The sequence below is a fragment of the Leucoraja erinacea genome, chromosome 43 (assembly GCF_028641065.1).
Source record: "Leucoraja erinacea ecotype New England chromosome 43, Leri_hhj_1, whole genome shotgun sequence".
Taxonomy (NCBI): domain Eukaryota; kingdom Metazoa; phylum Chordata; class Chondrichthyes; order Rajiformes; family Rajidae; genus Leucoraja; species Leucoraja erinaceus.
In genome coordinates, this window is record NC_073419.1 from 1,532,919 (window position 1) to 1,560,312 (window position 27,394).

Genomic DNA, 27,394 nt, shown 5'->3' on the forward strand with positions numbered 1-27,394 from the left:
ACACACACACACACACACATCGCGCACACACACACACTATTTATACACACACACACACACACCACATACACACACACACACCATTTATACACACACACACACACACACACTTTTTAGGCCATTCGGCCCATCAATGGCCAATGGGGCAGCACAGTGGCACAGCGATAGAGAGCTGGGTTCCATCCTGACCTTGGGCTCTGTCTGTACGGAGTTTGCACGTTCTCCCCGTGACCTGCGTGGGTTTTCGCCGGGTGCTCCAGTTTCCTCCCACACTCCAAAGACGTACAGGTTTGTAGGTTAATTGCCTTCTGTGAATTGTTCCTAGTGTGTAGGATAGAACTAGTGTACAGGGTGGTCGATGGACTGTGGGCCGAAGGGCCTGTTTCTATGCTGTATCTCTAAACTACACTAAGGCTTATGGGTTTGTAGGTTAATTGGGTTGGTATAAATGTAAATTGTCCCTAGTGTGTGTAGGATAGTGTTAATGTGGGGGATCGCTGGTCGGCACGGACTTGGCGGGCCTCTCAACTAAACTAAACTAAATTAAATAAACTTTATTCAGATTAAAAAATAAAAATTGCAAAACCCCATCTGTACATTCAACAGTTTCATTCTGCTTCGGTTAAACGCTCAGGTTTAAGAATAAAATGAAACACTTTTTCTAACCTAAAATTATCTGTGTTGGGAATAAATTCCCCTTCATGATTTATTCATCTTACCGACACATCTTGAAGTGACCCGATTCCATCGTATCCTGTATTCCTACAAATTATCATCTGTTTATCTGTGAATAAAACCATGAGAGGAATAGATCGGGTAGATGCACAGAGTCTCATGCCCAGAGTAGGGGAATCAAGGACCAGAGGACACGGGTTCAAGGTGAAGGGGAAAAGATTTAATAGGAATCCGAGGGGTAACTTTTTCACACAGAGGGTGGTGGGCATATGGAACAAACTGCCAGAGGAGATAGTTGATGCTGGGACTATTCCAACGTTTAAGAAACAGTTGGACAGGGACATGGATAGGACAGGTTTCGAGGGATATGGACCAAGCGCAGGCAGGTGGGACTAGTGTAGCTGGGACATGTTGGCCGGTGTGGGCAAGTTGGGCCGAAGGGCCTGTTTCCACACTGTATCACTCTATGACTAGTGTAGCTGGGACATGTTGGTCGGCATGGGCAAGTTGGGCCGAAGGGCCTGTTTCCACTCTGTGACTCTATAACTGTATGTTGTTGAGCAATATCTGTTTGATGATTTCCATTTGAAACTTCCTTCGAAGTTACCAGGTCAGGTCCCGACCCGGGATAAATAGCATAAATATCCGAAGCATTGACAAAACAGCACATTCCACCCACAACATCTCAGAGATTTATCCTAAATTCAGAATAATTTGGAGACACAGGATACCGCAGATGCTGGGTAGAATGGATGTGGAGTGCATGCTTAGTGGGAGAGTCTCGGATTAGAGGGCACAGCCTCAGAATTAAGGAATGCAATTCTTTTAGGAAGGCATTGAGGAGAAATGTATTTAGTCAGAGGGTGGTGAATCTGTGCAATTCTTTGCCACATAAGACTGTGGAGGCCACAAGTCAGTGGATATTTTTGAGGCAGAGATTCTTGATTAGTACGGGTGTCAGATGTTGTTGGGAGAAGGCAGGAGAATGGGGTTAGGATGGAGAGATAGATCAGCCATGATTGAATGGTGGAGTAGACTTGATGGGCCGAATGGCCTAATTGTGCTCCTATTACATGAGCTTTTGACCTTCTGAGTACTTGTGCTGTTACACCAGGATATGCGCTCAACCAAGCCCAAAGCCAAAGTTCTATCTAAACTGCTTATGCTAAGGACAATAACTCAGTCCATACTGTGTGCAATAATCAGCTATCTACATGTTAAAATAAAAAACAGATTGTGGGGTTATCAAGTGGGCACCTCCCTTGGAAACAGAAACGTAGAAAATAGGTGCAGGAGGAGGCCATTCAGCCCTTCGAGCCAGCACCACCATTCATTGTGATCATGGCTGATCGTCCCCTATCAATAACCCGTGCCTGCCTTCTCCCCATATCCCTTGATTCCACTAGCCCCTAGAGCTCTATCTAACTCTCTCGTAAATCCATCCAGTGACTTGGCCTCCACTGCCCTCTGTGGCAGGGAATTCCACAAATTCACAACTCTCGGGGTGAAAACGTTTTTTCTCACCTCAGTCTTAAATGGCCTCCCCTTTATTCTAAGACTGTGGCCCCTGGTTCTGGACTCGCCCAACATTGGGAATATTTTACCTGCATCTAGCTTGTCCAGTCCTTTTATAATTTTTATATGTTTCTATAAGATCATCCCCTCATCCTTTTAAACTCCAGTGAATACAAGCCTAGTCTTTTCAATCTTTCCTCATATGACAGTCCCGCCATGCCAGGGATCAATCTCGTGAACCTACGCTGCACTGCCTCAATCTCAACCTCCCTTCTCTGGTGTTTCGTTGAGTTAGGCCCACAACATCTCGAGGAGGCTCAACACTTAGCTCTGGAGTCCCTGAACAGCCCTCTTCCATACCTGCTCTCACCACCAATGCTACCAGTATCTACCAAATAGAGGAGATAACAGGCGAGTTATTCACTATAACATGGACATCAAAAACTCCAGCTGAGCAACGGACAAGCCCAATGAAATTGCTGGCAAGGAACGATGACTTTTTGCTAATTGCAGTAATTTGCAAAGGTCGGTTGACTCATTTGGTTTTTATGGAGACACAAAATGCTGGAGTAACTCAGCGGGACAGGCAGTGTCTCCGGAGAGAAGGAATGGGTGACGTTTCGGGTCGAGACCCTTCTTCAGACTGGTTAGGGAAAAGGGAAACTATAGAGATATAGACGGTGATATGGAGAGATAAAGAACAATGAATGAAAGATATGCAAAAAAGTAACGATGACAAAGGTTGGCTGTTTGTTGGATGAAAACGAGAAGCTGGTGGGACTTGGGTGGGGGAGGGGATAGAGAGAGAGGGAATGCCAGGGCTACCTGAAGTGAGAGAAATCAATATTCATACCACTGGGCTGTAAGCTGACACAGCGAAATATGAGGTGCTGTTCCCCCAATTTGCGTTTAGCCTCACTCTGACAATCATGAGTGAAAGGAGTAAAATTAGGCCTTTCGGCCCATCAAGTCTAGTCTGCCATTCAATCATGGCTGATCTATCGTGGGTAGACAAAATTGCTGGAGAAACTCAGCGGGTGCGGCAGCATCTATGGAGCGAAGGAAATAGGCGACGTTTCGGCCCGAAACGTTGCCTATTTCCTTCGCTCCGTAGATGCTGCTGCACCCGCTGAGTTTCTCCAGCAATTTTGTCTACCTTTGATTTTCCAGCATCTGCAGTTCCTTCTTGAACATGGCCGATCTATCTCTCTCTCCAAATCCCATTCTCTTGCCTTCTCCCCATAACCCCTGACACCCGAACTAATCACAAATATATCTATCTCTGCCTTAAACATGTCCACTAACTTGGCCTACACAGCCTGCTGTGGCACAGAATTGCACACATTCACCACCCTCTGACTAAAGAAATGTCTCCTCATCTCCTTCCTAAAAGAACATCCTTTAATTCTGACCCTGTGACCTCTAATCCTAGACTCTCCCACTAGTGGAAACACACCCACTCTATCCAAGCCTTTCACTATTTTGTACGTTTCAATGAGGTCCCCCCCTCATTCTTCTAAACTCCAGTGAGTACAGGCCCAGTGCTGTCAAACGCCTCCAACCGGAATCGACCTGGGGCTCCAGTCGCAAATCCTGCAGTGGCGCGCGGCTGTGACCCGACTTCGGAGCTGGAGGCTCCGGCCACAGGCCCGGTGGACAAGAACATTGGGAGCTTGCGGGTCCCTGGTGGGAGACCGCTTTTCGGAGCTCCCGCAACGGCAACTTCTGCCGCCCGAATCGCGGGGTTAAAAATGACCCGGAGCGGGGCCTGACATCGCCCGGCGCGGCTTAAACGGCCGCGGGGCTTACCATCGCCCGCCGGGGGCTTTGACATCGGGAGAAGAATAAAAAACAGGGGAGAGACAAGACTTTGCCTTCCATCACAGTGAGGAGGTGTTTGGAGATTCACTGTGATGGATGCTTATGTAAATTGTGTTAATTGTGTGTCTTGGTTTTTTCTTGTTCGTATGACTGCAGAAACGAAATTTTGTTTGAACTTAGATTCAAATGACAATAATCGGCATTCTGATTCTATTTCCACCTTAATAATATCCGCTGACTTGGCCTCCACAGCCCTCTGTGGCAGTGAATTCCACTGATTAACTACACAGATTCAATTCTGAGGCTGTGACCTCTGGTCCTAGACTCTCCCACTAGTGGAAACATCCTCTCCACATCCACTCTATCTATGCCTTTCATTATTCTGTAAGCTGGAGTAATGGATAGATGCTGTATCTCTAAAGTAAACATTACCCAAAGAGTCAGGAAGTCACATTTTCTTGTTCATAAATCTAATTTGAGGAAGGACATTCTTGCTATTGAGGGAGTGCAGCGTAGGTTTACAAGGTTAATTCCCAGGATGGCGGGACTGTCATATGCTGAGAGAATGGAGCGGCTGGGCTTGTACACTCAGGAGTTTAGGATGAGAGGGATTTTCTTGAAACATATAAGATTATTAAGGGTTTGGACACGCTAGAGGCAGGAAACATGTTCCCGTTGTTGGAGGAATCCAGAACCAGGGGCCACAGTTTAAGAATAATTGGTAAGTCATTTAGAACGGAGACGAGGAAAAACTTTTTTGTTGTGAGTCTGTGGAATTCTCTGCCTCAGAGGGCGGTGGAGGCCGGTTCTCTGGATGCTTTCAAGAGAGAGCTAGATAGGGCTCTTAAAGATAGCGGAGTCAGGGGATATGGGGAGAAGGCAGGAACGGGGTACTGATTGGGGATGATCAGCCATGATCACATTGAATGGCGGAGATGGCTCGAAGGGTTGAATGGCCTACTCCTGCACCTATTGTCTATTGTCAAATTATGCCATGTAAGATCTTTAGTTCCTTCCCACACTCCAAAGACGTACAGGTCAGTAGGTTAATTGGCTTCGGTAAAATGATTAATTGTCCCTAATGTGTTTGTGTGTTGGGATTGCTGGCCACCGCAGCCTCGGAGGGCCGAAGGGCCTGTTACTGCACCGAATCTCCAAGCTAAACTAAAAACCTTTAAAAGAAACCATCTGGGCGTAACGCCCAGATGGTTTCTTTTAAAGGGTTTTAGTTAAATTGATCCAAGTACACTGAAGCCTAAACACCTTTTGAGGTCCCTGCTCCTGGCAGTGGGGTAGTGTTGCAGATTATGCAGTCCATTGTCAGCGGACGAGACGCGACGTGCAGCCGTCGCTCTCCCCGTAAGAGAATACGTTTAGATATAGAGTGACTTTAAAAGGCGGTGGGGAATGTCGATCGTAACTCACAGCATCGATGCCTGGTGCAGATCCGAGTTTGTGAAACCTGGATCCTCTGATGTGGTGCAGCGGGTAGAGCTGCTGCCTCACGGCGCCAAGGACCCGGGTTCCATCCTGACCTCGGCAGCTGTCCGTGTGGAGTTTGCACGTTCTCCCCATGACAATAGACAATAGGTGCAGGAGTAGGCCATTCGGCCTTCGAGCCAGCACCACCATTCAATGTGATGTTCAATAAGGAACTGCAGATGCTGGAAAATCGAAGGTGGACAAAGTAGTCTGAAGAAGGGTTTCGGCCCGAAACGTTGCCTATTTCCTTCGCTCCATAGATGCTGCTGCACCCGCTGAGTTTCTCCAGCATTTTTGTCTACATTCAATGTGATCATGGCTGATCATCCCCAATCAGCACCCCATTCCTGCCTTCTCTCCATATCCCCTAACTCCGCTATCTTTAAGAGCCCTATCTAGCTCTCTCTTGAAAGTATCCAGAGAACCGGCCTCCACTGCCCTCTGAGGCAGAGAATTCCACAGACTCGCCACTCTCTGTGAGAAAAAGTGTTTCCTCATCTCCGTTCTAAATAACCTATAACCATATAACAATTACAGCACGGAAACAGGCCATCTCGACCCTTCTAGTCCTGCCGAACACATAATGGGAACCCTAGTCCCATATCCTGCGCTCAGACCATAACCCTCCATTCCCTTCCCAACCATATAACTATAATTTATTTTTAAATATAAAAACGAACCTGCCTCCACCACCTTCACTGGAAGCTCATTCCACACAGCTACCACTCTCTGAGTAAAAAGTTCCCCCTCATGTCACCCTTCTAAACTCCAGAGTGTACAAGCCCAGTCGCCCCATTCTCTCAGCATATGACAGTCCCGCCATCCCGGGAATTAACCTGGTGAACCTACGCTGCACTCCCTCAATAGCAGGAAGTTCCTTCCTCAAATTTGGAGACCAAAATTGCACACAGTACTCCAGGTGTGGTCTCACTAGGGCCCTGTACAACTGTGTGTGTGTCCTCTGAATGGCAGGGTAGAGTTAGACGGGTTGGAAGAAAGGAGCTGGGAAGGGGGAGGTGTATTTTATTGCCTATATTACTGCCTCCAATACAATACGTAAAAACAAAAAGTTGCTGAAACTCCTCAGAATGGGGGAATAATGCTTCTACAGCATAACTAACAGCAGTGCTTATAAATCTGAATAATTTAATTTAATGTGAAATATCTGATTGAAATAGAAACTTGAGGGACAACATAATCAGAGGGAGGTGGGTGTATGGAACAAGCTGCCATATGAGGTAGTTGAGGCAGGTGGATGTAACAGCATTGAAAAGACATTTAGACAAGTACATGGATGGGGAAGAGGGTGAATGTGTTAGAAGGAACTGCAGATGCTGGTTTACAACGAAGAGAGACTTGAAATGCTGGAGAAATGAAGAATGGTTCATTGTTTGCTGAGGGGAAGGTGACAATGAGGTGCGTGATCAGTAAAATTAAATCAGGAGGACAGTAGAACTAGTCGGAGAACTAAGAAGGGGGAGGGATGGAGAGAGAGAGGGTTACTTGAATTTAAGGGCCTGTCCCACTTAGGCAACTTTTTAGGCGAGTGCAGGAGACTCTACACTCGCCACATCTTCGCTGGTGGTCTCTGGCGAGTCTCCTTCATGGTCGCGAATATTTCCCGCATTCTGGGAACTAGTAGCGGCCTCAGTATGGTCGCCGCAGATTTTTCAATATGTTGAATCATTTTCTGCGACCAAAAATTGGTGGCCATGGAGAAAATGGATAATTGTATTGTATTGTATTCAAATTTATTGTCATTGTCTCAATTTGAGACAACGAAATGAATTTCCCTTACAGCCAGTATCATAAAAAAAGATCACAAAAAAAAATTAATAATAATAAATAAATAATAAAACATATTAAAAATAAAATTGAAATTGAATTAAAAAAAAAAAGCACAAACACAGAAAGTCCACGACACAACATAACATAAATGGCACCAAGGTGAGGATGGCACCATAGTCCAGCCAGCCTCCCCTCCGTGTTCATCCGTGGTCGGGGCCTTCCGAGCACCCGCAGTCGCCGCCCCGTGTGGCCCGATGTTCAGGCCCTCACGCCGGGCTGGTGGAACGCCGACGCCGAACCCTGACGGTGAACATCCTCCTCCTCAGCGGCCCGGACCTCCTGATCAGCCGCCTCGCGCAGCCGGAGTCCGCAGCTCCTGAGTCCGCAGGCCAAGCCGGGCAGAGTCACAGGACCCCGCGCTGTCCATCAGCGCCGCCCGCGTTGGGAGCTCTGCAAACCGCAGCTCCAGGATGTCGGTGCAGCAGGTCCAGCACTCCGGGCTCCAGACGGAGACCCCCGGTAAGGCATCGCCAGCCCCGCGATGTTCCAGCGCTGTCCCGCCGCTGCTGGAGCTCCGGTCGATCCCGGCAGGAAAGGCCGCGCCAATCCAGGTAGGTAGGCCGCTGTGGGGGGAGGGGGGGGGGCGAGGACGCGACTCGAATAAAAGTCGCATCCTCACCAGGAAGCGGCTGAAGGACGGTATCCCCCGCACCGTGCCCTCTTCCCCCACATAAAAACACCAAAAAAATACAAAAAAACACACTTTTACATAACTAAATAAACAAAAAAACAAAAAGATACCGGGCTGTAGGTGGAGGCTGCTGGCACCAGCGCCACCGGAAGTACAACACCGACAAGTACATAATCCTGCAGTCGTTGGTGCAGTGGTAGTGGGGGTCACCGTGTAGTATAGGGAGTCGTTCGTAGGTAGTTTTAGTTCATCGCCTTTGTTGACCGGGCATTTTCATTGGCTCATTGGGGGGGAAAAAAACGTAAGCACAAGTTTTCAGAACCAAGGAGAACCGACTGGTAATGTTAAATGCCCGCCGAACTTCACAGCTGTGTATCTCTGGCTTATTAAAATTTGCCTGGCTTCTTAAAAGTGTCTCCACTCCTTCTCTCCCGCCTTCTCCCCCACTTCTCCCCTCACACCCCCTCTTTTAAAGGACTTACCATACACTGCGCTAGCCGTCTTAACCTTTCTGTTCACCGCGGTGTGTGTCCGTATCACCTTGGCTTTACACCGTGTGAATTTCAGACAGCACTACCCCCGCTTTCCCTGTCCCCCGCCTTTGCGATGTGTGTGTGTGTGTGTGTGTGTGTGTGTGTGTGTGTGTGTGTGTGTGTGTGTGTGTGTGTGTGTGTGTGTGTGTGTGTGTGTGTGTGTGTGTGTATGTATGTGTGTGTGTGTGTGTGTATGTGTGTGTGTACGTGTGTGTGTGTGTGTGTGTGTGTGTGTGTGTGTGTGTGTGTGTACGTGTGTGTGTGTGTGTGTACGTATGTGTGTGTGTGTGTGTGTGTGTACGTGTGTGTATGTTTGTGTGTGTGTGAGTGTGTGTGGGTGTGTGTGTGTGTGTGTGTGTGTGTGTATGTGTGTGTGTGTGTGTGTGTACGTGTGTGTATGCGTGTGTATGTACGCGTGTGCGTGTGTGTGTGTGTGTGTGTGTGTGTACGTGTGTGTGCGTGTGTGTGCGTGTGTGCGTGTGTGTGTGTGTGTGTGTACGTGTGTGTGTGTGTGTACGCGTATGCGTGTATGTGTATGTGTGTGTGTGTGTGTGTGTACGTGTGTGTGTGTGTTGTGTGTGCATGTGTGTGTGTGTGTACTGTGTGTGTGTGTGTGTGTGTGTGTGTACGGGTGAATGTGTGTGTGTGTGTGTGTGTGTGTACGTGTGTGTATGTGTGTGTGTGTGTGTGTGTGTGTGTGTGTGTGTGTGTGTGTGTGTGTGTGTACGTGTGTGTGTGTTTATGTACGTGTGTGTGTGTGTGCGTGTGTGTGCGTGTGTGTGTGTGTACGTGTGTGTGTGTGTGTGTGTGTGTGTGTGCATGTGTGTGTGTGTACGTGTGCATGTGTGTGTGTGTGTGCGCGCGCGTGCCGGCACCGCTCTGACAGTCGCCGTTCCAGCCCAGGACAGAAAGACAATCATAGAAAACAGGTGCACAGTAGGCCATTCGGCTTCGAGCCAGCACCGCCATTCAATATGATCATGGCTGATCATCCAAAATCAGTATCCCGATCCGGCTTTTTCCCCATGTACCTTGATTCCGTTAGCCCTAAGAGCTAAATCTAACTCTCTCTTGAAAACATCCAGCGAATTGGCCTCCACTGCCTTCTATGGCACAGAATTCCACAGATTCACAACACTCTGGGTGAAAAGGTTTCTCCTCATCTCAGTCCTAAATGGCCTACCCCTTATTCTTAAACTGTGACCCCTGATTCTGGACTCCCCCAACATCGGGAACATGTTTCCTGCCTCTAGTGTGTCCAAACCCTTAATAACAGTTTTCCTGCAACTAGCCTGTCCAATCCTTTAAGAATTTTATACGTTTCCAATCCTCTAAGAATGTTATATGTTTCTATATATCTGTGGGAATGGGAGGGGGAGTTAAAGTGTTTGGGCAACCGGGAGATCAGGTAGGCCAAGGCCTAGCCAGGGGATATGAGCCAAAGGTAGCCAATGCGACTAGCGTAGATAGGGCACCTTGGTTAGCATGGACGAGTTGGGCCGAAGGGCCTGTTTCATGCTATGACTCCATCTTAATGAAAGTAATGGGGAGAGTCCTGTTTCCTCCTGTTAGATTCTTGATTAGTGCGGGTGTCAGGGGTTACGGGGAGAAGGCAGGAGAATGGGATTAGGAGAGAGAGATAGATAAGCCAGGATTAAATGGCGGTGTAGACTTGATGGGCTGAGTGGCCTAATTCTGCTCCTATCCCTTATGAACTAATGCCCAACTATGAACAAATACATAGACACGGGAATCTCAGCATACTTCAGCGAGTGCTGGAGTAACTCAATGACTCAGACAGTGGATCACGGTGGCGCAGCGGTAGAGTTGCTGCCTCCCAGCACCAGAGACCCGGGTTCGATCCCGACTACATGTGCTGCCTGCACGGAGTTTGCACCTTCTCCCCGTGACAGTGCGGGGATTGTGGGCTGAAGGGCCTGTTTCTGTGTTCTATAAATGAAGCAATTGTTCCCTTATATTACTGTACATTGACAAGAATTGACTCGGTAAACAAAATGTTTTGATTTGTGGCTCTTAAAAAGTGATGTTAATTTAGTTTAGTTTAGAGATTCAGCGCGATAAACAGGCCCTTCGGCCCACCGGGTCCGTGCCGACCAGCGATCCCCGCACACTAACACTACCCTACACACGCTAGGGACAGTGTGGGAGGAAATCGAAGATCTCGGAGAATACCCACTTGGTCACGGGGGAGAACGTGCAAACTCCGCATAGACAGCACCCTTAGTTGAAGCCGAAGCCGAGTCTCTAGCGCTGTAAAGCTGAACCTCTACCGACGCCCCAACTGATGCAGAGTTGACCGTATAACGATATCATTGGCAGGCAAGGACTGTTACTATTGACATAGACTCAGAAGAAGGGTCTCAACCTGAAACGTCACCTATCCATGTTCGTCACAGATGCTGCCTGACCCGCTGAGTTACTCCAGCACTCTGTGAAACGTCACCTATCCATGTTCTCCACAGATGCTGCCTGACCCGCTGAGTTACTCCAGCACTCTGTGAAACGTCACCTATCCATGTTCTCCACAGATGCTGCCTGACCCGCTGAGTTACTCCAGCACTCTGTGTCTACCGTATCTTCAGCGTAGACTCAGATATTGGTCTCACTGGTAGTTTTTGCTTGTAAGCTCGGCATTTTGCGATGAGATTGTTGACTTTAGAGATACAGCGCGGAGACGGGCCCTTCGGCCCACCCAGCGACCCCCCCCCCCTGTACACTAACACTATCCTCTACATACTAGGGACAATTTACAATGATTTTACCAAAGCCAATTAACCTACAAACCCATATAGAAAATAGGTGAAGGAGGAGGCCATTCGGCCCTTTGAGGCAGCACCGCCATTCATTGTGATCATGGCTGATCGTCCCCTATCAATAACCCGTGCCTGCCTTCTCCCCATATCCCTTGACTCCACTAGCCCCTAGAGCTCGATCTAACTCTCTCTTAAATCCATCCAGTGACTTGGCCTCCACTGCCCTCTGCGGCAGGGAATTCCACAAATTCACAACTCTCTGGGTGAAAAAGTTTTTGCTCACCTCAGTCTTAAATGACCTCCCCGTTATTCTAAGACTGTGTGGCCCCTGGTTCTCGATTCGACTGGGGTGTGCCTGGAGTGTGGGAGGACATCGAAGGAAATCGAAAGCCAACGCAGGTCACGGGGAGAACATGCAAACTCCATACAGACAGCACCCATAGTTGGGATGGAACCCGGGTCTCTGGCGCTGTGAGGCAGCAACTCTACCGCTGCGCCACTGTGTGTGTTCTTTTTGAAGTAAATGTAAGCTGCGATTGTGTTGGCAGCAGAGCTACTCCATGTGGTGGTGTTGGTGCCGTGACGGAGATTGGAAAGGTGTGGCGGCAGGGTTGGTGAAATGGCGTTGTAAGTGACTGATGGTTTCTGCTTTTGCAGGGCAGTGCTAATCAGTGGCAAGAGGTCCTTTTGCTCTGTGTTCTCAGTCATGCCCTATCAGGACAGCGGCCAGGCTGGGTGAGTACATTACACCTCGCACCCAGTGTCTTGGACGTTCCATTTTATACTCTTCACAAGGTCATAAGTGGCAGGATGAAGCAGAATTAGTCCATTCGGCCCATCAAGTCCACTCCGTCATTTAATCATAGAAACATAGACAATAGGAGAGAATAGCAGCAGGAGGCCATTTGGCCCTTCGAGCCAGCTGATTGTCCCCTATCAATAACCCGTGCCTGCCTTCTCCCCATATCCCTTGACTCCACTAGCCCCTAGAGCTCCATCTAACTCTCTCTTAAATCCATCCAGTGACTTGGCCTCCACTGCTCTCTGTGGCAGGGAATTCCATAAATTCACAACTCTCTGGGTGAAAAAGTTTTTTCTCACCTCGGTCTTAAATGACCTCCCCTTTATTCTAAGAACCATTCCTTCTCTCCGGAGATTCCAATCATGGCTGATCTATCTCTCCCGCCTAACCCCATTCTCCTGCCTTCTCCCCATAACCCCCTGACACCCGCGCTAATCAAGAATGAATGAATGAATGAATGAATGAATAAGTTTATTGGCCAAGTATTCACATACAAGGAATTTGCTTTGGTGCTCCGCCCACAAGTGACAACGTGACAATCTGACTGTCTCTGCCTTAAAAATACTGTTGTGGAATCTCATGTCTAAAAATAAAATCTGTTGATGTGTGTGGGGTGGGGGGTGGTTGGTTGCTGCCTCACAGCAACAGAGACCCAGGTTCGATTCTGACTGCAGGTGCTGTATGTGCAGAGTTTGCACGTTCTCCCCTGTGACCGCGTGGGTTTTCTCCGGGTGCTCCGGTTTCCTCCCACACTCCAAAGACGTGCGGGTTTGTAGGTTAATTGACTTCTGTAAATTGACCCCAGCGTGTAGGATAGTGCTAGTGTACGGGGCGATCGATGGTTGGCGCTGGCTTGGTGGGTCGAAGGGCCTGTTTATGCACTGTATCTCTGAAGTCTATAGTTCATGAGCTACATCAATCAATCAATCAATACAACATTTTTATTCGTCACAGTGCACATAAAGTGCAAGTGAAATGAATTTGACTGCAGCGCTACAATGAAAAAGAACACACAAAAACATAATAACAATTTAACATAAACATCCACCACAGCATTAATCACTATGGTGGAAGGCACAAAATTGGCCAGTCCTCCTCCATTTTCCCCCGTGTTCGGGACCTCAACCCTCCTCGGTCGTCGCTGCGGGCGTCCAGACGTGCAGACAAGGTAAAAAGTCCTGAAACGGTGCCTTCCCCACCGGAGACTGCAGCTTCAGGCTGGTGTAGGCCGCAGGCTGGTGTAGGCCGTAGGCTGGTGTAGGCCGCAGGCCGTCGGTCGGAGTTTTAAAGTTCGTGCCTGATGGTAAGTCCACGCCGCGCCCGCGGTAAAAGTTGGCCGTGGACCGGCAGTGGGAGCTTCTTCTTCCCCCGGGTCACCAACAAGGGATCCCAGGCTGCGGACGCCACGCCAGCTGGAGCTCTGCAGACCACGGCTTCGGGCTGCAGGCTGCCGCGGGCCAGCGAAACAGAGCGCTCCCCTCCGGCGAGCCCCAGCGAGGGCTCGCCCACACCACGCCGAGAGTCCGCGCTGGGCCCGCAGCTGAAGCCCCAGGCGCGTCTCCGGGAAAGGCCGCACCGATCTTTGCTGTTAGGCCACAGGGGAGGCGACATGGAAAAAGCCGCCTCTCTGTGGAGGAGGCAACCAAAGCAGTTTCCCCCTCTTCCCCCCCACACCACCCCCCACACAAAACTACGGTACTACACCAAGGAATACTGAAACGATGGAAGATTCTGGAACCTTGAGCAGGAAAAACACAAAGTGCTGGAGGAACTCGGTGGGTCAAGCAGCACCTGTGGAGAGAATGGACAGACAACGTTTTGAGTCGGGAATCTTAAGGCTGATTGGAGTGGAGTGGGTGGAGGGGTGGGGGGGAAGAGAGTGGGAAAATAGAGGTGGGGACAGGATTAGGTGCAAAAACACAAAGTGCTGGAGGAACTCAGCAGATCAGGCAGCATCTGATACAGTGAATTCACACAGTCGTTTACCCAGCCTGGGGTAAAACCAGAGGATGTCATTTTTAGGCAAGGTTTAACAGGAAGCTGAGTGGCAACGTTTTCACTCAGACGGTAGACACAAAATGCTGGAGTAACTCAGCGGGACAGGCAGCATCTCTGGACAGAAGGAATGGGGTGAGGTTTCAGGTCGAGACCCTTCCTCAGACCAGAGGTCTCGACCCGAAATGTCACCCATTACTTCTCACCAGTAGGGTTTGCCAACTTTCCCACTCCCAAATAAGGGACAAAAGGTCAAAATGCGGGACAAATTCCCGACGGCAATTCGTTGACCGACTCGGCCGTGTCTGGGTGAATGGTGAGTTGTCCCGGGTGCTGGACTGCACACAAAGCCCAGCCGGCGGGCGGGCCAGCTGAGGAGTTTTGGCCCGTGGGGCCGCGCAACGTCACGCACAAAGTCCGGCGCCCCGTCCAACTCTTGAACCGATGATCGGCCGTGAGAAGGAGGGGTGTCGGTAGTGTCGGCGGTAAGCGAAGGTCAACAAAATAGAGAGAGTACAGAGGAGATTTACAAGAATGTTGCCTGGGTTTCAACAACTAAGTTACAGAGAAAGGTTGAACAAGTTAGGGCTTTATTCTTTGGAGCGCAGAAGGTTAAGGGGGGACTTGATAGAGGTCTTTAAAATGATGAGAGGGATAGACAGTTGACGTGGATAAGCTTTTCCCACTGAGAGTAGGGAAGATTCAAACAAGGGGACATGACTTGAGAATTAAGGGACAGAAGTTTAGGGGTAACATGAAGGGGAACTTCTTTACTCAGAGAGGGGTGGCTGTGTGGAATGAGCTTCCAGTGAAGGTGGTGGAGGCAGGTTCGTTTTTATCATTTAAAAATAAATTGGATAGTTATATGGACGAGAAAGGAATGGAGGGTTATGGTCTGAGTGCAGGTATATGGGACTAGGGGAGAATACGTGTTCGGCACGGACTAGAAGGGTCGAGATGGCCTGTTTCCGTGCTGTAATTGTTATATGGTTATGTTGGTCCGGAGGTCGGACAGCTGGCTGGGCTGCCGACCGACCAACTGGGCCACTGGCGAGGCGCTGCTGCTGCTGCTGCTGCACTCCACGGGCTGCACTACGTCGGGACGGGTGAGGCGGGGCCGGGAGTCGGCGCTCCGACCCGACAGTCCCCTCGACCCGAGTAGTAGCGGTCACATACGGGACAAGGGCGGTCCCGTACGGGACAAACCAATTTAGTCCAAAATACGGGATGTCCCGGCTAATACGGGACAGTTGGCGACCCTACTCTCCAGAGATGTTGCCTGTCCCACTGAGTTACTCCAGCTTTTTGTTTCTATCTTTGGTTGAAACCAGCATCTACAGTTGTTTCCTGCACACCTCACTCATAGGGTGGTAGGTTTTTTTGAACGAGCTGCTGGAGGAGGTAGTTAAGACAGGTACTACAACAGTTTTAAAAATACATATGGCCAGGTGTATGCATTGTAACGTTTCGGAGAGGTCTGGGACAAACACACGCAGGCGAGACTATCATAAGTGGGGCATCTTGGCTGGCACGGACAAGTTGGGCCGAAGGGCCTGTTTCTGTACTATATGACTCTATCTGGGGAGGGAATGGACAGGCGATGTTTCAGGTCGAGACCCTTCTTCATTTTTGGTCCCCTAATTTGAGGAAGGACATCCTTGCTATTGAGGGAGTGCAGCGTAGGTTTACAAGGTTAATTCCCGGGATGGTGGGACTGTCATATGCTGAGAGAATGGAGCAGCTGGGCTTGTACACTCTGGAGTTTAGAAGGATGAGAGGATATCTTATTGAAGCATATAAGATTATTAAGGGTTTGGGCATGCTAGAGGCAGGAAATATGTTCCCGATGTTGGGGGAGTCCAGAACCAGGGGCACAGTTTAAGAATAAAGGGTAAACCATTTAGAACGGAGATGATGAAACACTTTATCTCACAGAGACTGGTGAGTCTGTGGAATTCTCTGCCTCAGAGGGCGGTGGAGGCCGGTTCCCTGGATTGGGGATGATCAGCCATGATCACAGTGAATGGTGGTGCTGGTTCGAAGGGCCGAATGGCCTACTCCTGCACCTATTGTCTATGTTTTTATGTTTAAAAAACCATTTCAGACAAAACACGGCTATTTCAAGCCGCCAATAGCAGCTCCGTGTCACGAGCATTTATCGGAATGATATCATTGTACGTAGACAAAGCAAACTCCAGCATTTTCCTGCTAAAACAACATTGTAAATATCATTTTCTAGGGACAAAGACCAAAATAACACTTTAATTCAAGGTTTTGATTTGAAGTAATGTTACCTTACTTGTCCGGTTAGGGTGCCGCAGAGGTTTAAGGTTGAAATGTGAGCTTGTTCTGCTTGAGTGGTACTTAAGGCAGCAATGGCACTGTACTTTAGTTTAGTTCGGAGATACAGCGTGGAAGCAGGCCCTTCGGCCCACCGAGTCTGCGCCGACCAGCGCTCCACCCGTACACCAGTTCTACCCCACACACACACTAAGGACGATTTACGACTCTACCAAAACCAATTAACGTACAAACCTGTACGTCCTTGGAGTGTGGGAGGAAACCGGAGCACTCGGAGACAACCCAGGTGCTTACAGGGAGATCGTACACACTCCGTACAGACAGCACCCGAGGTCAGGATCGAACCGGGGTCTCTGGCGCTGTAAGGCAGCGAGTCTACCACTGCAGCACTGTGTCTATGAGGGCCGCGTGTTTGATAACAGAGTGGTGGTGAAGGCAAGTGTTCCTAACGGGTCATCCACAAACTGTCAAGACGTAGACATGAACCCCAACGCCACTTCCGACAGGTAATCATCTCCTCTAGCCCTTTGGTCGTTCCTACTAAGGTCAAAGATTGCAGTAAAATAGAGTTCTTTTTAAATATGCTTCGTTTAAGAATAAGGGGTCGGCCATTTAGAACGGAGACGAGGAAACACTTTTTCACACAGAGAGTTGTGAGTCTGTGGAATTCTCTGCCTCAGAGGGCGGTGGAGGCACGTTCTCTGGATGCTTTCAAGAGAGAGCTAGATAGGGCTCATAAAGATAGCGGAGTCAGGGGATACGGGGGGAAGGCAGGAACGGGGTACTGATTGTGGATGATCAGCCATGATCACATTGAATGGCGGTGCTGGCTCGAAGGGCCGAATGTCCTACTCCTGCACCTATTGTCTATTGTTTAATCTGTAAAATGTGCCTCAGATGCTGCTCAGCCTGTGATTTACTTTGTGGTCAGTACTTTGTGGAATTCATTGCCACTGACGGCTCTGGAGGTCAAGTCAATGGATATTTTTAAGGTGGAGATTGAAAGGTTCTAGATTAGTACGGGTGTCAGGGGTTATGGGGAGAAGGTCGGAGAATGGGGTTAGAAGGGAGAGACAGATCCGCCATGATTGAATGGCGGAGTAGACTCGATGGGCCGAATGGCCTAATTCTGCTCCAATCACTTATGAAATTGGCCCCTTGTTTCATATCAAGCCAAACAATATATTCACTGGAATTTAGAAGGATGAGAGGAAATCTTATAGAAACATATAATATTCTTAAGGGATTGGACACGCTAGATGCAGCAAAAATGTTCCCAATGTTGGGGGAGTCCAGAACCAGGTGCCACAGTCTAAGAACAAAAGGGGGGCCAATAAACCTGAGATATGAAAAATCTTTTTCACCCAGAGAGTTGTGAATCTGTGGAATTCCCTGCCACAGAGGGCAATGGAGGCCAATTCACTGGATGAATTTAAAAGAGAGTTAGATAGAGCTCTAGGGGCTAGTGGAGTCAAGGGATATGGGGAGAAGGCAGGCGCGGGTTACTGATAGGGGACGATCAGCCATGATCACATTGAATGGCGGTGCTGGCTCGAAGGGCCAAATGGCCTCCTCCTGCACCTGTTTTCTATGTTTTTTTAAATATGCTTCTATAACACGTGTATCTGAAAGAATCCTGTACTTCCAGTTCAGTGGTGTTCTTGTAAAATTATCAGCCACGGGTGGAATTTCTTTTTCCTGAAAAGGAGCAACTTTTTTTTTTCAATCAATGTGGTTTTTTAGTAGGAATTTGAAAATATAAGAACAAGGAAATATAGGAGCCAAGGGCTTGAGCTGTAGGGAGAGGCTAGTTGACAGTGAAATGCTCAAGATTGGTGTGGCTGGGACTATATTTCTTGGAGAGCAGGAGGCTGAGGTTTAGGATTAGGTGTGTTATTGTCATGTAGTGTAGAGTAGCTTGACGGTTGAATTATTCTCACAGCACTGCCAACTCTCACACATTGAGCGTGAGACTCACACATTTCACACAATTCTCACGCTCTCACACTGATCACAGAATGTGACGACTTCATTTGACGCCCACAGGGTCGTAGCTTGTTGTATCTTGTGGACGTAAGGTGACTTTGGTCGTCGTAGTTTGTCAATAGACAATAGACAATGTCCTGCAAACCCAGGTGAACCAGGTTGACACTGGGAAGAAGACTCGAGGGTCAATAGACAATAGACAATAGGTGCAGGAGGAGGCCATTTGGCCCTTCGAGCCAGCACCACCATTCAATGTGATCATGGCTGATCATCCCCAATCAGTTCCCCGTTCCTGCCTTCTCCCCATATCCCCTGACTCCGCTATCTTTAAGAGCCCTATCTAGCTCTCTCGTGAAAGTATCCAGAGAACCGGCCTCCATCGCCCTCTGAGGCAGAGAATTCCACCGACTCACAACTCTCTCTGTGAAAAAGTGTTTCCTCATCTCTATTCTAAATGGCTTACCCCTTATTCTTAAACTGTGTGTGGCCCCTGGTTCTGGACTCCCCCAACATCGGGAACATGTTTCCTGCCTCTAGCGTGTCCAAACCCTTAATAATCTTGTATGTTTCAATAAGACTCACTTATGGTCAATAAGACTCACGGTGGTCGTCCAAATTCGCGAGGAATGGTGCCGCCGTTCGGCGTAGCTCGTCGTAGCTCGTCGTCGACTAGGTGGTGGCTCGTCGTGGACATTGTCGTAGGGTGGGTCCAGATTTCTCACCCTCAACTCTCACCCAATGTTGCCAGTCCTGTTGTCACTACATTCTGCACTGTATCTTCCCCTTTGCTCAACCTATTGAACTTGAGTTTGGCTTCTCAATTCTAAAGGAATGTCCTTTAACTCTGAGGCTGTGACCTCTAGTCCTAGACGCTCCCACTGGTGGAAACATCCTCTCCACATCCACTGTATCCAGGCCTTTCACTATTCGTCAAGTTTCAATGAGGTCCCCCCCTCATCCTTGTAAACTCCAGCGAGTGCAGGCACAGTGCCGTCAAATGCTCATCGTATGTTGACCCATTCATCCCTGGGATAATTCTTGCGAACCTCCTCTGTCACGTATACCTAGGTAGTGTGAAATTATTTGTTTTTGCATACAACCACTGCAGCAGACTTCCCCGAGGCAGATCACACAGAGTTGCCATGTTTCTGGCATTGACAAAGTTTCAGATTACCACAGTCCGCTGCTCTCGGTGTCAGCTGCTCTACATCGGTGAGACCAAGCGCAGGCTTGGCGATCGCATAGCCCAACACCTCCGCTTGGTTCGCAGTAACCAACCTGATCTCCCGGTGGCTCAGCACCTCAACTCCCCCTGCCATTCCGAATCCGACCTTTCTGTCCCGGGCCTCCTCCATGGCCAGAGTGAGTCCCACCGCAAATTGGAGGAGCAGCACCTCATATTTCGCTTGGGTAGTTTACACCCCAGCGGTATGAACATTGACTTCTCCAATTGCAGGAAGTCCCTGCTTTCTCCCTCCTTCCCCTCCCCTTCCCAGCTCCCCCACAGCCCACTGTCTCCACCTCTTCCTTTCTTCTTCCCCCCCCCCCCCCCCCCCCCCCCTCCCCACATCAGTCTGAAGAAGGGTCTCGACCCGAAACGTCACCTATTCCTTCGCTCCATAGATGCTGCCTCACCCACTGAGTTTCTCCAACATTTTTGTCCACCTACAATGGTTACGCAGGTCTTTTGTGGAGGGAATGATTACAGAGCTTCCTGGACCACATTCAATACAGCACAGATTTTGATCGCCAGTGATGGTTTTATTATGGAAATGTGTTTCTTTAATCCCCCTTATACGCATTTCATGATGAAATAAATGTCCCTTCATGCCAACGAAGCAATTAAAAATATTATTCTGGAGCACGAACCCTCCAATTTTATTATTTTCTGCACTTCATCATATTAAACTCAAACACACCAAAACCAGATCTGTTTGGAAAGAGGTCACAGAGTGCTGGAGTAACTCTATGGGTCAGGCAGCATCTGTGGAGAACATGGATAGGTGACGTTTCATAGAGTGCTGGAGTAACTCAGCGGGTCAGGCAGCATCTGTGGAGAACATGGATAGGTGACGTTTCACACAGTGCTGGAGTAACTCAGCGGGTCAGGCAGCATCTGTGGAGAACATGGACAGGTGACGTTTCACAGAGTGCTGGAGTAACTCAGCGGGTCAGACAGCATCTGTGGAGAACATTAAGGGGTGACTTGATAGAGGTCTTTAAAATGATGAGAGGGATAGACAGGGTTAATGTGGATCAGCTTTTCCCTTTGAGAATAGGGAAGATTCAAACAAGAGGACATGACACCAGAATTAAGGGACAGAAGTTTAGGGGTAACATGAGGGGGAACTTCTTTACTCAGAGAGTGGTAGCTGTGTGGAATGAGCCTCCAGTGGAAGTGGTGGAGGCAGGTTCGTTGGTATCATTTAAAAATAAATTGGATAGGCATATGGATGAGAAGGGAATGGAGGGTTATGGTATGAGTGCATGCAGGTGGGACTAAGAAAAAAAGTTGTTCGGCACGGACTTGTAGGGCCGAGATGGCCTGTTTCCGTGCTGTAATTGTTATATGTTAACATGGATAGGTGACGTTTCACAAAGTTCAGGAGTAACTCAATGGGTCAGGCAGCATCTGTGGAGAACATGGTTAGGTGACGTTTCACAGAGTGCTGGAGTAACTCAGCGGGTCAGGCAGCATCTGTGGAGAACATGGATAGGTGACGTTTCACAGAGTGCTGAAGTAACTCAGCGGGTCAGGCCGCATCTGTGGAGAACATGGATAGGTGACGTTTCACAGAGTGCTGGAGTAACTCAGCGGGTCAGGCAGCATCTGTGGAGAACATGGATAGGTGACGTTTCACAGAGTGCTGGAGTAACTCTCAGCGGGTCAGGCAGCATCTGTGGAGAACATGGATAGGTGACGTTTTGGGTCAGGACCCTTCATCAGACTGATTGTGGTGTGGGGGGGAGAGAGGCAGGGCAATGTGTGGCTGGTAATAGGTGGACACGGGTGAGGGAGGGGGATTAACAGGCAGATAGTTGGAACAAAGCCCAGAGATAAGATCAGTAGATTGGAGACAGGATTGAAGAATTGTGGATTGTGCTACCGTAGAGATGAAATGAGCTGGGGGAGGGGGGGGGGGGGGGGGGGGGGGGGGGGGGGGGGGGGGGGGGGGAATAGATAGGAGTCCAGTTGGGACACAAGGGTAGAGGGAGATAGGGGGGGTGTTGTAGAGAGGGTGTAGTTAGATATTATTTAAGATTGCTGATCATGCAGCTAGATTGAAAGTTGGCCAAGCGGAATACGAGGTGCTGTTCCTCCAGCCTGCATGTGGCCACACTCTCACTCGACTGATAGGTGGATACAGGTGAGGTGGTGGTTGTTAGATATGATATTGATGTAAATACATCATATCTAATGCGGTGCAGCACGGCGGCACAGTGGTATCGTTGCTGCCACACAGCGCCGGAGACCTGGGTTCGATTCCAACTACGGCCGCTGTCTGTACGGAGTCTGGGAAGAAACTGTCCCTGAACCTGGAGGTGTGCGTTTACACGCTTCTGTACCTCTTGCCTGATGGGAGAGGTAAGAAGAGGGAGTGGCCGGGGTGAGACTGGTCCTTCACTATGCTGTGAACGGCTCGATTGTAATCATGTATTGTCTTTCCGCTGACTGGATAGCACGCAGCAAAAGCTTTTCACTGTACCTCAGTAAACGGTGCAGAGACGGTTCACCAGACGGATTCCTGGGATGTCAGGACTGTCTTATGAAGAAAGACTGGATAGACTTGGTTTATACTCTCTAGAATTTAGAAGATTGAGAGGGGATCTTATAGAAACTTACAAAATTCTTAAGGGGTTGGACAGGCTAGATGCAGGAAGATTGTTCCCGATGTTGGGGAAGTCCAGGACAAGGGGTCACAGCTTAAGGATAAGGGGGAAATCCTTTAAAACCGAGATGAGAAGAAACTTTTTTCACACAGAGAGTGGTGAATCTCTGGAACTCTCTGCCACAGAGGGTAGTTGAGGCCAGTTCATTGGCTATATTTAAGAGGGAGTTAGATGTGGCCCTTGTGGCTAAGGGGATCAGGGGGTATGGAGAGAAGGCAGGTACGGGATACTGAGTTGGATGATCAGCCATGATCATATCGAATGGCGGTGCAGGCTCGAAGGGCCGAATGGCCTACTCCTGCACCTAATTTCTATGTTTCTATGTTTCTAAACGTGGCAATCAACTAAACCAAACTTGTTTAGGGTAGTTAATCTGTGGAACTCATTGCCACAGAGAGGCCAAATCAGTGGATATTTTTAAGGCAGAGATAGACAAATTCTTGATTTGAACAGGTGTCAAGGGTTATAGGGAGAAGGCAGGAAAATGGGATTAGGAGGCAGAGATCTGCCATGATTGAATGGTGGAGTGGACTCAGTGGGCCGAATGGCCTAATTCTACTCCTATAATTTGTGTACGTGAACTGAAGGTTGCACTGTAGACTAAACAGTGGGAAATGAAGGAGTGGCCAGTGCAGGCTCCTCTGGTGAGTGGCTCCTGGATATCACATAAGCACTGTGGTCGATAGACAATGGACAATAGGTGCAGGACGAGGCCATTCGGCCCTTCGAGCCAGCACCGCCATTCAATGTGATCATGGCTGATCATCCCCAATCAGTATCCCGTTCCTGCCTTCTCCCCATATCCCCTGACACCGCTATTTTTAAGAGCCCTCTCTAGCTCTCTCTTGAAAGCATCCAGAGAACCGGCCTCCACTGCCCTCTGAGGCAGAGAATTCCACAGACTCACCACTCTCTGTGAGAAAAAGTGTTTCCTTGTCTCCTTTCTAAATGGCTTACCCCTTATTCTTAAACTGTGGCCCCTGGTTCTGGACTCCCCCAAACATCGGGAACATGTTTCCTGCCTCTAGCGTGTCCAAGCCCTTAACAATCTCATCTTCGACGCCAACACAAGCCATGTTGTTGTCCACATCACCTCAGCCGACAGTCACAAGGTTCTGGCCCTTCGTGAATGAGGGCCAGTCGGCAGCAGAGTCATTCTGTCTCCTCCTGCACTTGGGAACCTCCTTCAGTGCACGGGCAGGGATTTCAGCCTGAAGAAGGGTCTCGACCCGAAACGTCACCCATTCCTTCTCTCCAGAGATGCTGCCCGTCCCGCTGAGTTACTCCGGCTTTTTGAGTCCACCAAGGGGTTTACATTCCCAGCCTGACTGAATGATTGAAAGACACAGCATGCAAGCAGGCCCTTCAGCCCACCGAGTCCATGCCGGCCGTCGATCACCCGTTCACACTATGTTCTGCATTGTCCCACTTTCTCATCCACTGTCCACGCATTGGGGGGGGGGGCAATTTACAGAGGGCCAATTAAACCTACAAGCCCGCACGTCTTCTTGGGGTGTGCGGGGAAACAGTTTGGCAGAACCTGCAGAATTCTGCCACACAAGGCTGTGGAGGCCAAGTCAGTGGATATCTGGGTGGAGTAGACTTGATGGGTCGAATGGCCTCATTCTACTCCTATTCCTTATGATGTTGACGATGCTGGCTCATGGTGCCAGAGACCCCGTTATGTACCCAGTCCACCTTCTCCCGGGATTCTCCACTTTTCTCCCACATCCCAACCAAACACAAAGCGGAGGAACAGTCCCTCATATGTTGCTTGGGCAGCGTACAACCCAGTTTAGAAGGATGAGTGGGCATCTTATTGAAACATATAAGATTATTAAGGGTTTGGACACGCTAGAGGCAGGAAACATGTTCCCGATGTTGGGGGAGTCCAGAACCAGGGGCCACACACAGTTTAAGAATAAGGGGTTAGCCATTTAGAATAGAGATGATGAAACACTTTTTCTCACAGAGAGTGGTGAGTCTGTGGAATTCTCTGTCTCAGAGGGCGGTGGAGGCCGGTTCTCTGGATACTTTCAAGAGAGAGCTAGATAGGGCTCTTAAAGATAGCGGAGTCAGGGGATATGGGGAGAAGGCAGGAACGGGGTACTTACTGATTGGGGATGATCAGCCATGATCACATTGAATGGCGGTGCTGGCTCGAATGGCCTACTCCTGCACCTATTGTCTAATAGCCCTGTCCCACGGTGCGAGTTCATTCCAAGAGCTCTCCCGAGTTAAAAAAAAATCAAACTCGTGGTAATCACGGAGAATGAACGTAGCGGGTACGTCGGAGCTCGGGGACGTCGCTTAGCGCTAACGGCAGGTACTCGGGATGACTCACTAACGGCAGGTAAGCTCGGGAAGACTCGTGAAGATTTTTCAACATGATGAAAAATGTCCACGAGAGACCCGAGTACCGACGAGTGGCCATTACCGTAAATCTCCGAGTTCGAATTAGGACAAACTCGGGAGAACTCTTGGAATGAACTCGTACCGTGGGACAGGGCTTTAATGTAGCATGAAAATTGATTTAACTAATTTATCTAATTTTAAGTAACCATGTCATGGGGTGAAGCCTGTATGGTCATGAGCAGTCGTCCAAACAGTCGTGTCTATTGTCTATTGTCCATTATATCTTGAATAAGATAGACTGAGGAAAGACATTCTTGCCATGGAGGGAGTACAGAGAAGGCTCACCAGACTGATTCCTGGGGTGTCAGGACTTTCATATGAAGAAAGACTGTATAGACTCGGCTTGTACTCGCTAGAATTTAGAAGATTGAGCGGGGATCTTATAGAAACTTACAAAATTCTTAAGGGGTTGGACAGGCTAGATGCAGGAAGATTGTTCCCGATGTTGGGGAAGTCCAGAACAAGGGGTCACAGTTTAAGGATAAAGGGGAAATCCTTTAGGACCGAGATGAGAAAAACATTTTTCACACAGAGAGTGGTGAATCTGTAGAATTCTCTGCCACAGAAGGTAGTTGAGGCCAGTTCATTGGCTATATTTAAGAGGGAGTTAGATATGGCCCTTGTGGCTAAAGGGATCAGGGGGGTATGGAGAGAAGGCAGGTACAGGATACTGAGTTGGATGATCAGCCATGATCATATCGAATGGCGGTCCAGGCTCGAAGGGCCGAATGGCCTACTCCTGCACCTATTTTCTATGTTTCTATGTTTCTACCTTGTTCTGGTCGCCGCTAGATTTTCAACATGTTGAAATTTTTCAGCGACCTGCTGCGACTATGACGGGCACTTTTTACTCGTACGATCCGCTACGAGACATCCACGGACTCCCGAGAGAGCTAGATAGGGTTCTTATAAATAGCGGAGTCAGGGGATATGGTGAGAAGGCAGGAACGGGGTACTGATTGTGGATGATCAGCCATGATCATATTGAATGGCGGTACTGGTTCGAAGGGCCAAATGGCCTACTCCTGCACCTATTGTCTATTGTCTATTGACCCTCGAGTCTTCTCTCCAGTGTCAACCTGGTTCACCTGGGTTTGCAGGACACCTCCATCAGACATACACTCAGCCCCTTCGCAATCCCAATGTTATCGGGACCCCACCTGCAATTTTAGCTAGTGGCCAATCAGTCTGAAGAAGGGTCCTGACCCAAAACGTGACACAGCGTGGAAACAGCCCCTTCGGCCCAACTTGCCCACACCGGCCAACATGCCCCATCTACACTAGTCCCACCTGTCCGTGCTTGGTCCATATCCCTCCAAACCTGTCCTATCCATGTACCTGTCTAACTGTTTCTTAAACGTTGCAATCTGTCCATTCCCTCCACAGATGTGGCCTGGCCCGCTGAGTTCCTCCGGCACTCTGTGTTTGTTTGCTGATGGGTCGGTGATTAGATTTCCATGTTGAATGAGTCCGTGATCGAGTCTTGTTTGAAAAGGGGACATGAAGTTACATGTTATCATTGGCTCCGCGATCGCTCTGTTCCTCGGACTGATTCTTGTAACGACTCTGTTTGCAGGGACGTGAAGCTGGAGAGTGGAAGACAGAGACACCCTTCGGGAGGAGTTGGTGCCAAGGAGACGCTGATTGGTCTTGAAGGAGTAGAACTGGGCGCCGATGGTAAGGTGGGTATCACTAGACAATAGACAACAGGTGCAGGAAGAGGCCATTCAGTCCTTCGAGCCAGCACCGCCATTCACTGTGATCATGGCTGATCATCCACAACCAGTACCCCGTTTCTGCCTTCTCCCCGATATCCCTTGACTCCGCTATCTTTAAGAGATCTATCTAACTCTCTCTTGATAGTATCCAGAGAATTGGCCTCCACTGACTTGTGAGGCAGAGAAATTCCACAGACTCACAACTCTTTGTGTGAAAAAGTTTTTCCTCATCTCCGTTCTAAATGGCCAACCCCTTATTCTTAAACTGTGTGTGGCCCCTGGTTCTGGACTCCCCCAACATCGGGAACATGTTTCCTGCCTCTAGCGTGTCCAATCCCTTAATAATCATATATGTTGCAATAAGATACCCTCTCATCCTTCTAAATTCCGGTGTGTACAAGCCCAGCCGCTCCATTGTGGCCCTTGGGCCATTCCGTCGTGTAGGGTGGAGAGAGGCAGCGAGAGCTAGTATTGGCTGGAAGTAGGTGAGTCAGAGGGAAAGAAGATTTAAAAAGAGCACCAAAGGCCCAGGTTCGAGTAATTTACACCTGAGCCCTAAAGTAGTTGATTAGATTGTAACAGAGTACAGAGAAAGGTTGAACAAGTTAGGGCTTTATTCTTTGGAGCGCAGAAGGTTAAGGGGGGACTTGATAGAGGTCTTTAAAATGATGAGAGGGATAGACAGAGTTGACGTTGACAAGCTTTTTCCATTGAGAGTAAGGAAGATTCAAACAAGGGGGCATGACTTGAGAAGTAAGGGACAGAAGTTTAGGGGTAACATGACCCCCTCATGTTACCCCTAAACTTCTTTACTCAGAGAGTGGTAGCTGTGTGGAATGAGCTTCCAGTGAAGGTGGTGGAGGCAGGTTTGTTTTTATCATTTAAAAATAAATTGGATAGTTATATGGACGGGAAAGGAATGGAGGGTTATGGTCTGAGCGCAGGTAGATGGGACTAGGGGAGAATATGTGTTCGGCACGGACTAGAAGGGTCGAGATGGCCTGTTT

The 27,394-nt window shown here is 49.0% G+C and overlaps 1 protein-coding gene across 3 annotated transcripts in view; it reads left to right on the top strand.

Moving 5' to 3' along the window:
- cables1 (Cdk5 and Abl enzyme substrate 1) overlaps positions 1-27,394 on the top strand; it is a 234,206-nt gene that overhangs the window by 59,601 nt on the left and 147,211 nt on the right. For 2 of the 3 annotated variants that reach the window (XR_008726430.1, XM_055664714.1), the window contains exons 4-5: positions 11,937-12,014; positions 26,246-26,351. Coding sequence is in view for 1 of the 3 variants with exons in the window: in XM_055664714.1 (XP_055520689.1) it covers positions 11,937-12,014; positions 26,246-26,351 (184 nt within the window). In the remaining 2 variants the exon portion in view is untranslated. The remainder of the gene's footprint in view (positions 1-11,936; positions 12,015-26,245; positions 26,352-27,394) is intronic. The other variant, XR_008726431.1, reaches the window with a different exon arrangement.